At 35.6% G+C, this 14,882-nt stretch overlaps 2 protein-coding genes across 6 annotated transcripts in view; one reads left to right on the top strand and one right to left on the bottom strand.

Annotated features, from left to right (window-relative positions):
• The window catches only part of LOC114250841 (inactive dipeptidyl peptidase 10), a 369,807-nt gene extending 362,764 nt beyond the window's left edge, over positions 1-7,043 (top strand). For all 5 annotated transcript variants that reach the window (XM_089735706.1, XM_089735705.1, XM_089735704.1 and 2 more), the window contains one exon: positions 301-7,043. In XM_089735706.1, the coding sequence (XP_089591832.1) occupies positions 301-450 (150 nt within the window). In that variant the 3' untranslated portion in view covers positions 451-7,043. The remainder of the gene's footprint in view (positions 1-300) is intronic.
• Positions 7,044-8,651: 1,608 nt separating this feature from the next.
• Positions 8,652-14,882, bottom strand: LOC114239917 (cytochrome c oxidase subunit 4 isoform 1, mitochondrial). The gene is made up of 6 exons (XM_089735709.1): positions 14,735-14,882; positions 13,146-13,245; positions 11,758-11,871; positions 10,865-11,057; positions 9,799-9,937; positions 8,652-8,757 (listed from the first exon to the last, which is right to left on the bottom strand). The coding sequence occupies exons 2-5, from the start codon at positions 13,239-13,241 to the stop codon at positions 9,804-9,806; spliced, it is 537 nt and encodes a 178-aa protein (XP_089591835.1). The 5' UTR covers positions 13,242-13,245; positions 14,735-14,882; the 3' UTR covers positions 8,652-8,757; positions 9,799-9,803.

The raw sequence follows: 14,882 nt of genomic DNA, 5'->3' as shown, positions 1-14,882 counted from the left end.
AATCCTTCAATACTAAAAAAAATAAGACATACGTTTTTAAATTATAACAGGACGTAGACGACACGACAGGTCGCCTAGACGCTCCGAGAAATATTAAATGTATTATCTATGGCTCCGAGCATGATACTGAATCAGCGATAGTATCGAGCATAGACCATAGAGACTATGACATAGAATATAGGTACTTGTATAACACAGACTATACAAAATAGCATTTAATAAGTCACATCAGTAATCTACACTAATCTTTCCGACACCTCCCTCACATCTTGTATTTAACTTATGACCGGTAATTCCCAGATATATCCAGATGAGGGGCACAACTTCGAGCGCTCGTCCATCCACCTCCACAAGACCTTGGAGCAGTTCTTCGACGATTGTTTCGGGCCGGTCGAGGTCGCGGACTGGGACGCGACCGGAGTCGGAGGCCTATTCCCGTTCAGGGACTAAGTTATTAGCAAACAGCCAACCTTATTCCTGTGCATACCTCCCTTCCTCCTCATAGGTTTTAAAACTGACGCCCAAGTGGAATTTTATTTCGTTTTGATTTTTCTTCACGCCGTTAAGATGTAAAAACCGCATACACTCCGTCTACTGATCAACAAACAATTCACTGTAATGATCACTGAATCAGAGCTTTAGCACTTTTCTAATTGGTAACTATAAACTTTAAAACGGGACTTCTGTCTTCAAGAACTTTCTTATTGTTTTATTAGCTTGCGTTGGCAAATACTCCACGACATTGTCACTGATGCAATACCGACATATTTTTTTTTTTTTTTATTAGATCATGAAAACAAGTGTTAACTACTTAACATTCTCTCATCAATTATAAACAAAGGAGCTTGGATACTAGTTTGTTTTTGAGACCAGGACACGTGTCGTTAAAAATGTCGATGCCGGCAATTAATGCACATATTTGGTTATATTCACTACAAATGTTTAATAAAGGGGCATTTTGAATTTTATTCACTGGATAGAACAGTTAGTTCCAGGACCTAATATATCCAATGAATGGTGACATTACTAACCGCTTTCTCGTTGTAGACGTAAGCTAATAACAACAATTACAATGAAGCTGAGAAAGATTCAGAATTAACCAGTCGGCAATATTGTTGTATGTAATCAGGTTATTTTGTCGCCTGTGTTACACACACAACGCGGGTAATTAAGACAAGACCGGGCAGAGATGAAAAAAATCGAATAATTTCATTTAGATATTAACTGTCATGACGTAAGTACTTTGAAATATGCATTTAATAATAAATGTACTATCTTGCTATTTATCACAGTGAAATAATTTAAGAATGTAATTGTATTCACAAACACAAGATGATACTCAAAGAGCAAATCAATCAAAGATGCTCTGGAAAAAGAGCACGGGGTCGCCGATACCTCGTTGATTTTCTTATGATTATTGTAAGGAAGAAAATATTTTAGCGGTACTTATCAACTTTATATATGTCGCTTTCAGTGTCATTAAAAATTTAGCTTTAAACTTTATAATTCCTTCTTCGAGCTTTATCCTGAATTTACATGTTTTTTTCTGGAAACGCCCAAATAATGAAGGCGCCAATTCATGCATTCGTCAATATGCACGCTAATGTATAGTTGTAACAGTCATTGTTGGCGGCACGAATTCTTTAAATAAATATAGCTAGCTGTTGTCACCAGCCAGTGTGGAATGCAGTCTCGTTCGAACACTGTTCGGATAAATGAAAATAATGCTGTACAATAAATAACAAATAGAAGAAATAAGACAATTTTCTGTTGGTACCTTTTTTTTGTATTAGAGGACAGTGTTTTGGTACAGCTGGTTCGTACTTATTTATATCCTAGACACCGAAGACAGGAGAAATTCCTAGCTCCAGTGCGGAACTTTGAACATATCAACTACGTTATTTGTATGTCATCGATTACAAACTCAAATATTATTCTATCGATTGCCTTGATTTTTTTTGTAGAGCCAACACATCACTGTGCTCACTACCCACTTTCTGCATATCGACGCTTGAAAGGCGTGACTAAACGACAATGCGTGAACTTTACAGTAGACTAATTTAAAGTTGAAATTAATTTAGAATATACCTAAGAAATACCTGAAAAAAATTATATTTTAACGAATCTAGCTGTAGGATTGAAATGATTTTAATAAACCTACAAATATATTTTTTTTTCGCATCGAATATGTTTATTGCCTATCATTTATGTACAAAGCAGTTATTGTCGCTTAGTCACATTTGCCTTTCAAGCGTCGATATGTTCCTCAAACTTTTTATTTGAAGAACGAACAATAACAGTAACGACGCGAATAAATTACGCAGTCATCTTTCTGGACAAAAACATATAAATTCAGGATACGGCTTAAAATATTCCTCTTAGAATCCCACCTAAGTAATTTAGTTGGAATATTCTCTAGTCTCTTTCTAGTCGAGAAGTAAGCGTAGGTACTAAATAATACTATTATGTTAATTTATATGTTTTTCTGTGTATTAGCTAAGCAACGGGACATGAGAATTGTCTATGTGTATGCAAATAGCATATTTCAAATTCTTAAAAAGTATTAAATTATTAATTGCAGCATTTTGTCGCATTAACGGAACAAAGAGAGATAAATAAATTATTAAACAAGAACATGTTATCTTTAAACTTATCTTCGGTAATTATTACTTACCGTCTATCAGAACAGATAATAAAAAAATATATTGCTATGTACGTACATGTAAGCAAAATTCGCGTTTCATTATTGCTTCTATAACTTTGCTTCTTGAGTTTATATTTGGAATAAGTATTGTTCCTAGAGACTATTTCATTTTTAAACATTAATATAAAACTTTTAAAAAATCTATGATCTTATCTCATAATAATATCAATTTATAAACTTAACAGTCAAATAGTTCAAAGGAGACTTTTTTTGGAATAAATAAGACAATAGTTTACTTTTTTTTTTTTTTTATATTTACTAACAATCACGCCACGTTAACTGGTCCCGTGATAAGTTCGTAAAGAACTTGTGTTACAGGTACTAGATAACGGAAATAAATGTAAGATTTTTATTATACACATACATATTATTTAATATACATCCATAACCCTGGAAAAGACATTTATATTTATCATACAAATATCTTCCCTTGGCGGGATTCGAACCCGCGACCCCCTTGTGTAGTGACCATGTCACTTACCACTACACCAGACGGCCGTTGCGAATAAAATTGGCTTTTGTAATTGCGATTTGAAAACTTTGGGCTTATAACGACGTTTTGTGGCGTTGCAAAACTGTGTTTTTTTAATTAACATAATCCCGCCATTTTTAAAAAGTCACCTTTGTACTAATCGACTGGAACATCTAAATAGCGTCTTAAAGAAAATAAAAATGCTATTCCTGAATTTTACTAAAAATAATTATTATTTAATATAATAATAAATGTTCAAAAAAATCGGTGTTGAGACTAAAAAATATATAAATGTGATAGGTGTTTTTATTATAGAAATATTTAATTAATTATGGTATGGTACTTTACTATTTAGTTTTTACTTTTTTGTCTTTAATGTTAAATCATGCATGAATATCGAAAATTTAAAGAAACTAAAGGAAAAGGCACATAAATTCTATAATAGAAAAAAAAACTTAATTCTGTAAAATGAAAAACAAATAAGGAACTGTCAAAGAAAGGTATCAAAAACCGTGTATAAAATATTGCCTAAGGGAGTGTGTAACAAATAACTAAACCTGCACACGATTTATTTCTAACGTTTAACTTGTAACTATAGCTGAGACCTTAGAACTTATATCTCAAGGTGGGTGGCGCATTTACGTTGTGGATGTCTATAAGCTCCAGTAACCACTTAACACCAAGTGGGCTGTGAGATCGTCCACCCATCAAAGCAATAAAAAGTTGTCGAGTAGCTGACTAAAGAATACATCAGTGTGCTTTGTCCGAGTTTTTTAACTTCTCAATAGCGTAAAAGTTAACGCAAATTTGTATGGAGTTCGAACAACTCCACTACGTTTGCCGCTAGGGGCGCTTTTCATACCAACTCCATGCAAATTTGAATTAACTTTTGTAAGGCTTAACTTTTGTAACAGAATTGTAAGGCTTTTCTCTTTCCGTAAGCATATAACATGGATCGCTACATAAATACATAAGCTGGTCGACTCAACTACCGGTTTTTCCTTTCCTTTTTTTTTTTTTTATTGCCCTTGTAGGCAGACGAGCATACGGCCCACCTGATGGTGAGTGGTTACCGTCGCCCATGGACTACAGCAATGCCAGGGGCAGAGCCAAGGTGCTCCCTACCACTTAATACTCTCCACAAGCCTCGTTTGAAGAAGGACATGTCATAGCGCTCGGGAAACACCATGGAGGGGAGCTCATTCCTTAAATCGCGTAAAACTAAAATTCAAGCGACACTATACTCTATTCCAATTACGAAGTCCCCTTCAAATAGGATCATCTGTCAACAGATGTTAATGTTATTAATTATTTTATTTATATAAATCAAAATGCAATGTAGTTTAATAACCTAAAAGTACATATAACGCAAAATGATTATCTATACATTAATACGTGAAGCAAAAACTTTGTATCCCTTTTTACGAAAATTGCGCGTACGGAGGAGTATGAAATTTTCCACACTTATAGAGAATATAGAGAAGAAGTGCACAATGCTAATATTTTTTTTAAATAATGCATAAAAGATACATGAAATCAATAAGAAAACATTACACACACTACATACCATGTATTTGACGCACACACGCATGCATACTATTTATTGTCAAACTTTTGTTCTTGACGTTCTGTGGTCAAATTGAGATTAAATATTGTTTGTCTTTGTTAATATTTTTTATAGTGTAGTCTTGGCGAAATGTGTGATTATAGAATAGTCTTTGAAAATATAATCATAATAGTGTACAAACTTTTAATTTCAATTCATTATAGTCGAATTTCGATTACCGGGCGACCACTAGTTATTTTAAATAATGCGAAACATGAAGAGTTACGTTCTAAGAAGTGTCAAAATGGACTTCGTAATTGGAATATAGTATACTTCATCCCTAAATACTATAATACTAAACATTTAAGTTTTACTCTTGCAGACTACGCACGTGAAGAAATTGTTTACAGGGATTCTAAATTAATTTATTAACATTTAATTTAATAAAATAGGAAAGTACCTACCCTAATATTTGTGAATGTAACACGTTCATTTATAAGCTACTTATATAGTATTGAAAATTGTAGGCTTATTCCTACGTTGTGTCCAACAGTATTTTTGTAATGTGATTAATTAAACAATATTAAATGGGTTACAAGTTTTTCTCCATTTTATATTAAAATAACAACTAATCGGTACTTTTATTGATGACGACACCTAAGGTTTCAGTCACAGATATCAAAATCAATAAAGAAGTTGTGTGGATGACTGTCAACTAGATTTTCTTTTGGTTGTATACTATACCGTAAATATACATACTACATAGTTGCTTATTTTTCGAAATAAATTTTGAAAAGAATTGAATTATCGAATCTACGTCACAGATTAAAAAACAAAAGTTGATTGCAAAATATATTGGTGTGCTGAGATTGGTTATTCTTTTAAATAATTCTTACAAAAAAAAACTTGTAACCTTTAAATATTTTATTAATGTAGTTAAAGAAATATTATATAACATTATATTTTAATATAACGAAGTTACGACCATCATTTTAAATTATTGTTTATAAAGCAATGTGTCATTATCATCATCATCAGCCCAGTCGTCCACGGCTGGCCTCTCCCAACCTCATCACTGTGCCCGATCCTCGACTCCCCTCATTCTATTCTTATCTGGTGTCCCACATTACATTTCCCTGTACGCGGCCTCCATTAACTCAAGAACTGGTCTGCTTCAGTAACCTTCGGTTCTAAGACATGTATATCCAACCCACTACCACTTCAGCTGATGCGTACTTCTCATCTTTTTAAGCTATTGCATAGCTTTTATCGCGGGCTTTGAGCGCGGCGACCGAATCAAGAAATTCCGTAATGAAAATAAAACCTAACGCGTTCAACACATTCACATGTTTCGCTTGTGTAGTGTTTGTGAATAAGCGCACGGCGTGACGTCGCACTGCATGCGCATCATAAAAAGTCTGCCTATCTCTCTCTCGCGCGGTCTAGCTTATAAGTGTGAAGGGGACAGTTAATGTTTTGCTTTTGTTAATGTTTATAAATATAGCGTGGTCCCATTTTATTATTGTTTTAATATTAAATTATTATTGTCTAATTATAATTGCACAAGTTGATAAAAAAATGCTATGCAATAGCTTTACCGCGGCAGTACCACACGTGTTTTTTTTTGTTATAAATTTACTTGCAATCGATTAATACGCCTATGTCATATCAAATTCCGCAGACAATTCGTCGCACGATTCCACAAGGAATATAAATGTATTATAAAAATTAAACCAGCAAAATGTATACAGCTGCGTAAAATTATTGATGGTAACGCCTATTGTTAGCCTGCAGTCAATACTTAATAGCCTGTAGTTAACAATGAGCACAATCCTGCTTGCTCCTGTCCCATCATGTCTATGGGTTCGGATAATCACTTCAATTCAGGAAGTCCATAAGCTCGTACGCCCACCGATGCAATAAAAAAAATCAAATATACTCCCAAAACTGAGTTATATATATTTTATAAATTTTATGTCATCAAATGTCAATGGAAATGCGTGGTTAACTGTCGCCCTAGGATTGTCTAATCTCGAATATATTAAGTGTATAATCTATGGTCTAATCTATTTGACGGCCTGTGATTATTGTCTGTTTAATATTATATTTATTCCCAAAATAATTGTAAATGGTGGTCTTAAATTCCTTGTAAAACTTTAAAAATGTCCCGAAATGATGATTATCTACATTTAAAAAGTATTTAAATAGCTGTCGATATTATTAATGTAATAATGTGTTTATAAAAGCTCAGTGAATGTATGAATATTTACGTTGTGATGTTTTAAAAAGAGTATATTATGAATAAAAAGTATTGTTCCCAATTTTGTGGCTTTTATTGATGGCGTTTAATATTTAGTTCAGAGGAGCCCTCAATTCTTTCACCCTATAACTAGTGTTATATAGATAGATAAGCTTACGGCCATCATGGTGTTAAGGTACTAAACACAACATATTCACAGTTGCCTACTTTTAATAAATCGGACGAAAACCGCACACGTCTGGAGTCGTCGTGGCCCAAAGGATAAGACGTCCGGTGCATTCGTATCTAGCGATGCACCGGTGTTCGAATCCCGCAGACGGGTACCAATTTTCTAATCAAACACGTACTTAACAAATGTTCACGATAGACTTCCACGGTGAAGGAATAACGCAAAATTATATTTTAATTTGCATAATACTGGTAGGACCTCTTGTGAGTCCGCACGGGGAGGTACCACCGCCCTACCTATTTCTGCCGTGAATCAGTAATGCGTTTCGGTTTGAAGGGTGGGGCAGTCGTAACTATACTGAGATCTTAGAACTTATATCTCAAGGTGGGTGGCGCATTTACGTTGTAGATGTTTATGGGCTCCAGTAACCACTTAACACTAGTTTGGGTTGTGAGCTCGTCCACCCATCTAAGCAATAAAAAAAAACACGAATACTCGGGCCTAAACTAGTATTCCCTGTGCCACGGTGCCCGGAACTAGAGACGTTCCGTTTACATTACATACATAGACACCCAGACAATGAACCAAGACAAATATCCGTCAAACGAATGTTTTTTACCAAAGTGGGAATCGAACTCACTACCATTGATACATTACACTGATAAGAATTAAAGAGTCAATCCGTCCTTCAGACCTGTAGGTATAAATTATGACTACTTCAAGACGTGTCTGGATTTTACTAACTGGTTACCAGGGAGGCGAGTATCCCGCGACAGAAATTACAGTGATGACTCAAAACAGATCTGACGAAGCAATAGCGTGCTTTTATTACTTGCATTGATCAGGTCTATTTTACAAAGACCACTGAATGTAAATAATCACAACTGGCAATAACACTGGCCCGTAAAAACGTCAGGTGAGATGACGTAGGCGACATACGATGTGAAACTGCGTTTTTTTATGAATGAAGTAATTATTACTGGTGGCCCGGAGGCCTTTCTAGTTTCATCAGGACAAGTGGGCAAGCAAAGGCTCAGCGAGAAGGGCTGGGATTTGCTAACAGCTGCCCGAAAGCCTCCGAAGGAGACCTAACAACTCAAGAGCAACTGCTTCGCGAATGAATCTACTACCGGATCGGAATCGCGACCCGCTGAGAAGATCCGGCGAGAAACTCAGCGGGCTGATGCATGGGTTAGGCTGCACGTCGACCTCTTTGTCGAGTTCGACGAGTACGGTTACCAGCCAGTACTTGCCTGCTCGATGCCTACTTGCTACAGCGTGCTTTTATGTAGTTGGAACGTTTGCCGCTAGGGGCGCTGTTCCAACTACATACAAATTTGAGTTAACTTTTACGCTATCGAGAACGTTACTCGCACTAAGCACACAGGACGTGTGCGTTTCAACTCCGCTGTCAGCTAAAAAAACAGGACAAAACATGTAACTTTGACAACGATAATCAATTGGACAATTTTAAAAATAGACAAATAAGACAATTAGACATTTGATTGGAATCACATTTATTATTTTACACAGATGTTTATTCTCTTAAATACACAATTTCTTCTCTACACTACAACCCCGAAGTGTTTACTCGCCAGTGCAGTATCTGAAAACATGACCACATCTCGTTAGAAACATTTGAGACGGCCGCTGTAGACTTCTAGTGGTAAGTTCAGTGTGCTTATGTGAGCTTTTTTAACCTCTCGATCGTTTAAAATTTAACTCAAAATTTGTATGGAGTTGGGACAGCGATTGAGATTATTCGACAGAGAACTAAAGTCATCGACATAGCTCAAAGAGTCAGCAAGCTGAAGTGGCAGTGGGCTGGCCATATATGCCGTAGGACTGACGATCGCTGGAGCAGACGGGTTCTCGAGTGGAGACCGCGCAGCGGAAGACGTAGCGTGGGACGCCCCCTGGCTAGATGGTGCGACGACCTCCGCACGGTGGCCGGCAAGAAGTGGATGAGGAGAGCAGCAGACCGGGCTCAGTGGTGTGGATTGGGAGAGGCCTATGTCCAGCAGCGGACGACTGTGGACTGTTGATGATGATGATGATGATGGGACAGCCACCCTTCGTTTGCCGTTAGGGGCGCTGTTTCAACTCCATACAAATTTGAGTTAACTTTAACGCGATCGAGAACGTTAAAAACTCGCACTAAGCATACTGTGGCCTGCCCCCAGGAGGGTTGTGCCGCTGTCCCGCACATTTCTGCTACGAAGTAATCCAACCTCAACATAGTGCACGTAATGGTGCTACATAACAACAAGACCAATATGAACTCACCGATCTATGCTAGTGAAAATAACAATTAGTGCAAAGACTAAAAAAAGGGCTTTAGTAGCAAAACAAACTCAATTTAAATGATTACTTTTTTATTAATATTATAGTGTTAATGATAAAATTCAAGACTTTCAAGTTATTCATGCAGTCGGTGAAAATCACATAAAAGGAATCCATTACATTGATAGTTAAATACATTTCAAGCTGATAAAATTCAATTGAGACTTCAATCTTCGAGATGACTCAAAGGCACAGGCAGCAGCATGCATGTTGAGGTGTCCGTGGTCTCCAATGGTACTATTCCTGCTACTCCATTTACGACACAATTCCACAAGTGTGAACAGTATGAGTAAATGAAACTTACCAAATTTACTTCCAGCGGTTGTTTTCGTAGTCCCACTTGGATGCAAGTCCATCGATGGGGTTCACCTTAAGGTCCAACATTCTCTGGAGCTGAGCCTTCTGCCTCTCTTCGCTCAATGAGTCAGGAATAGGACTGTACACTAGAATGTAGTTCATTTATTATTAGTGGCCAGTTTTAAGCTTCATTCTGTACAAAATGTTTGACCACAACGGACACAGCTTCTCTACCATTTAACATCTCTCGGAAAATAACGTGTAATCACTGTTTCCGTAAGCCGCACGTTTTTTCTTGACAATACTTGCAAAAAAAACCTCAAAGATTTTGGCCGATATTTTGTAAATTGTAGCATTCCTAGGGGCAAGTATACAGTGTACACATGGTGTTCATCTGTGGCCTTTAACACTTTAGTTAATGTTCAGGACTTTTTGGCGGGAACGCGAGGAGTGAAGTTGTGTGATTTGTTTTATTTTGTCTATTTAGTGTTTCTTCAGGTTTAAATGTGTAATAATGGTGGTTTATTAACTGTTGAATATCTGTGAAAGTGCACAAATGTGGGAAAATGAAACAAAGCTGCTGGATGTAACTTCTCGGGTTCCTCCAAAAAGTCCACTGAAAAAATCTCAGTAAATGACCACCATTTTACTGCGATTATATTTCATCCCATATCATCTCATTTCATTAAATTTCATTCCAGTTGATTAATGTCTCAAATTAATCATCTTCATTTCATTTCACTCCATATTATCATTTTTCATAGAATTAAGAAAATAAAGTAAAATAAGACATGACTTAAAGGTCTTAGTTACCAGGTCATAAAATCTCTTAAAAAAAAAAAAAGTTAATGTTCAATATTAAATTCATGAAAATGATTCACTATTGCATTAAAAAATGTAAATTATCGACCAGAACTTCTAGCTGCAAATTTTGTGATATATAAAGTTATCAAAACATGAACTGCTGCAATCTTCCTACAAAACAAAATTAATAAACTATAAGAGCAGTAAGTAACCAGTGATTCCGGATCACGTGACTCGCAAAAACCTAAAATTTCATATTTTATAATTACCAAAGACTTTCATGGCCATGTAGATCCAAGCAGCCAAAGATGAGAGGACTAGAGCCCAACCAACGACTCCCTTCCACTCTCCGGTGGGGGCCTGGAACTCAGCGAAGGTCTGACAGAATGAAGCTCTGTACAGAGTTTTCTTTTCTTCGAGGGTCAATTTGCGCCAATCACCCTTTTCTTTTTCACGGAGAGCCTATTAAGAATACCGTCACATTTAAAATGTTGTTGTCTTTTTAGAGGGTGTTATATATGTTACATTATATATATTATTATATATATTGTTATAAATATTAGATTGATATACAGTCACGACCCTTAGAATTGAGGGAACGACCAGAAGAATATATTTTATGCTACTAATATCTGCCAACTTGCAATCCCAATATACAATAATGTTATTATTACAATTCAAAAAGCAACAAGCACCATGAATCTCTCTATACACCTGAATTGGAGTGAGTGTCTATTTTGCACTATTTACAAATATCTCAATGTTGTCACCAGCATTAATGGCATGTATAGATTCCAGTAGATTTTGCAGCAGATGCACTTAAATATAATACATCAAATTTTCTATATATATAAAAATAAATTGCTGTTCGTTAGTCTCGCTAAAACTCGAGAACGACTGGACCGATTTGGCTAATTTTGGTCTTGAATTATTCGTGAAAGTCCAGAGAAGGTTTAAAAGGTAGATAAATATGAAAATGCTCGAAATTAAATAAAAATAACAATTTTGCTTTCCCTTTGATGTGTCCCCCATCAGACGGATTCCTTTTGTGTTTTAAGTTTATTTTATACAAAAGTTTAGGTCTTTTATTTATCGATTGAGGCACTACGAAGTCGGCCGGGTCAACTAGTGCTAAATAAAAAATCCACAAATAAATACAAACCTTAACGTCAGGGGTGTCCTCACGGAACCGGATGGCAGGCAGGGGGAAGTCAGGCCTGTCTACGTAGTTGGGCTGGCCGTTGAAACCATAGCCTACCCACTCACGGTCACCAATCTAGGAGAATAATTTTAAGCTATTATCTAAAGCTTATATTAATACACTTTTATACCACCTTCAACTTTGTTCAGTCATTATGCAGTCATTCTAATGGTGGTAGGACTTCTTGTGAGTCCGCGCGGGTAGGTACCACCGCCCTGCCTATTTCTGCCGTAAAGCAGTAATGTGTTTCGGTCTGAAGGGTAGGGCAGCCGTTGTAATTATACTGAGATCTTAGAACTTATATCTCAAGGTGGGTGACGCATTTACGTTGTAGATATCTATGGGCTCCAGTAATCACTAAACACCAGGTGGGCTGTGAGCTCATCCATCAACCTAAGGAATAATTTTTTTTTTTTTTATCACAGCAAATTAATTTCATTTTCAACTTTATTACATCTCAACTGAAATAATATTTCTTTACTTTGTGGGAATGTAAATACTCAGGGAAACCTGGCCCAGAAAGGTGAGTAAAACCATAGAGAAACCAAAACATGTTCATTACAAGACATGAGACAGGCACAGTTCAGGCAGTGTGTCAGTCAATTCAAGCTGACAATTTTTAAGCCAACTTGGCTTTACTTTCTAAGTGCCTCTGATACTCAACATTCCATCAACCTTGAACACCAAGAATTCCAAATTTAATACCCATAATAATTTAATTTCATGAATTCACCTTGGCATATCTATATATTAATATGTGAAGCAAAAATTTTGTACCCCTTTTTACAAATATTGCGTGGATGGAGGAGTATGAAATATCCCACACTTATAGTGAATATAGATAAGGAGTGCAGAACGCTAATATGTTTTTTGAATTATGCATTGATAATACGTTAAATCAATAAAAAACCATTACACACACTACCATGTATTTGACACACACACATATACTCTTTGTTTATTGTCAATTGTCAAACTTTTGTTATTGCTTAAAGTCTGTATCTTTAATATTATTTGTCCTGTAGTCTTGGCAAAATCTGTCATTAAATAAGTCTTGACAATAGAACCACAATAATGTTCAAGCTTATAATTTCAATTCTTTTTTATTTTTTTTATTGCCTTTGTAGGCATACGAGCATAGGGCCCACCTGATGGTGAGTGGTTACCGTCGCCCATGGACTTCAGCAATGCCAAGGGCAGAGCCAAACCGCTGCCTACCGCTTAATACTCTCCATAAGCCTCGTTTGAAGAAGGACATGTCATAGCGCTCGGGAAACACTCAATTAATTATAATTAGTCGAATCTCGATTACTCCATGTCTACTAGTTAATTTAATTTCATGAATTCACCTTGGCAAGTTCAGTGTTTCCAGTGGATCCAGCCCTGGCGCAGACAGGAACACGGATAGCATTGATGAGCGCCCGGCGCATCAGATAATTGGCCATTTTGCTGGAAACACAAAACCATAGCTAGTTTTTAATTTAATATGAATTGTATTGGTTTTTTTTTTATTGCTTTGATGGATGTACCAGCTCACGCCCCACCTGACGTTAAGTGGTTACTGGATCCCGGAGATGTCCTACCATCATTAATTAATTATGCAAATTATAATTTTGCAGGTTTTTTATGACACTACGTTATTCCTTCGCCATGGAAGTCAATCATGAACATTTCATATGCACATATTTCATTGAAAAAATTGGTACCTGTGGCGAAATTCTAAATCTAATGCATTGCTACGTACGAAAGCACCAGATGTCTTATACTTTAGGCCATGACAGCTTCATACTTTTAAACATACATAGTTTTCAATTTACATAATACTAGCGACCCGCCCTCGCTTCGCTTCGGAAACATTAAAAGACACATGAAACCAAAAAAATAAAATAAAAAAAAGTTAAAAAAAAGTAGCCTATGTTCATCAGGGACAATATCGGCTTCTAATGGAAAAATAATTTTTCAAATCGGTCCAGTAGTTTCGGAGCCTATTCGAAACAAACAAACAAACAAATCTTTCCTCTTTATAATATTAGTATAGATATAGACTAGAAACATTTAGTATTATCAGGTTCTTATCAGGTTCTTACTGCATCATGAAGTTGTTCAAATTACTTTTTTATTACTTTATACACATTTCATATGAGACTTATTGAATGAACTACATTTCACAGGGTGTAATTCTTCCTTTATTTATGTGCTACTCACTATGGTCTGAAAACAATATTCATTAGCTGAGCCTGAACTATTAAGATAAGTTCACTGTGATTGAATAGAATGGGTACTAGATTAAACCTTTAAACACTTTTAGACATGTTATGGAAATTCATTAAAACATTTCATCCATTTTTAATGTTTGCAGGGTATTCGACCCTAGTAGGGTATTCGAACTATCGTGCTGCAGTATTAGATAAGTTCAAATAGATTTTTGTTAACATTATGTCAAGTCAATTGAAGGTATTAACATTTTGTTTAAAAGTAAAAGGATTTTTAAAAGAAACATATAAGGTTGTTTTGCATTTTCATATTTCTTTACAAGTTGTCAACTATTTTGCAGTCATTTCAAGATATCGTCAGTACTTTGGTCGTCCTAAATAATCGTTTAGTTGAGTTTGATAATCTAATTTTGAGGTTACGTTTTTCATATTATCAATCGATAGCGAAGAGTTACATAACAAAAAAATCACTAAAATTCTAATTTTACATTTAACTATGTATGTGGGTATGTGAAATTGTAAAATAATAAGTGTTTTACAATTAATTCTAAAGAGTGTCAGTAATTAAACAAAAATATATGACAAATTTAAATTTCGAACTACAGCTAATACTTGTCATTTATTTATCGTTTTCTTGGTTACTATTTAATTTTTCGCTATTTATGTTAACACGATATATTTATAATGAACCGAATAGTAAATATTACTATATTAAATCAATTTACCTGGAAGAATTGGGCTTGATTTGTACGAAAATCACACTCACCAACACTAGCAAAATTAGATAACTTAGAGACCTCTTGTGGCCGATTTCGTCAACTTTGCTATCGATTTGACATTCCGTTGTTTATGGAATCCAAAAACATTAAATTA

This window comes from Bombyx mandarina, chromosome 20 (genome assembly GCF_030267445.1).
Source record: "Bombyx mandarina strain Sakado chromosome 20, ASM3026744v2".
Lineage (NCBI taxonomy): Eukaryota > Metazoa > Arthropoda > Insecta > Lepidoptera > Bombycidae > Bombyx > Bombyx mandarina.
This window is presented reverse-complemented; position numbering and strand designations above follow the sequence as displayed.

Excerpts from the sequence above, each read along its gene's own strand:
- LOC114239917 (XM_089735709.1), bottom strand. The coding sequence starts at position 13,241 with ATGGCCAATTATCTGATGCGCCGGGCGCTCATCAATGCTATCCGTGTT. Across the intron at positions 11,872-13,145 it reads GAAACACTGAACTTGCCAAG|ATTGGTGACCGTGAGTGGGT; the intron begins GTGAATTCATGA and ends TTATTCTCCTAG. Across the intron at positions 11,058-11,757 it reads AGGACACCCCTGACGTTAAG|GCTCTCCGTGAAAAAGAAAA; the intron begins GTTTGTATTTAT and ends TATTCTTAATAG.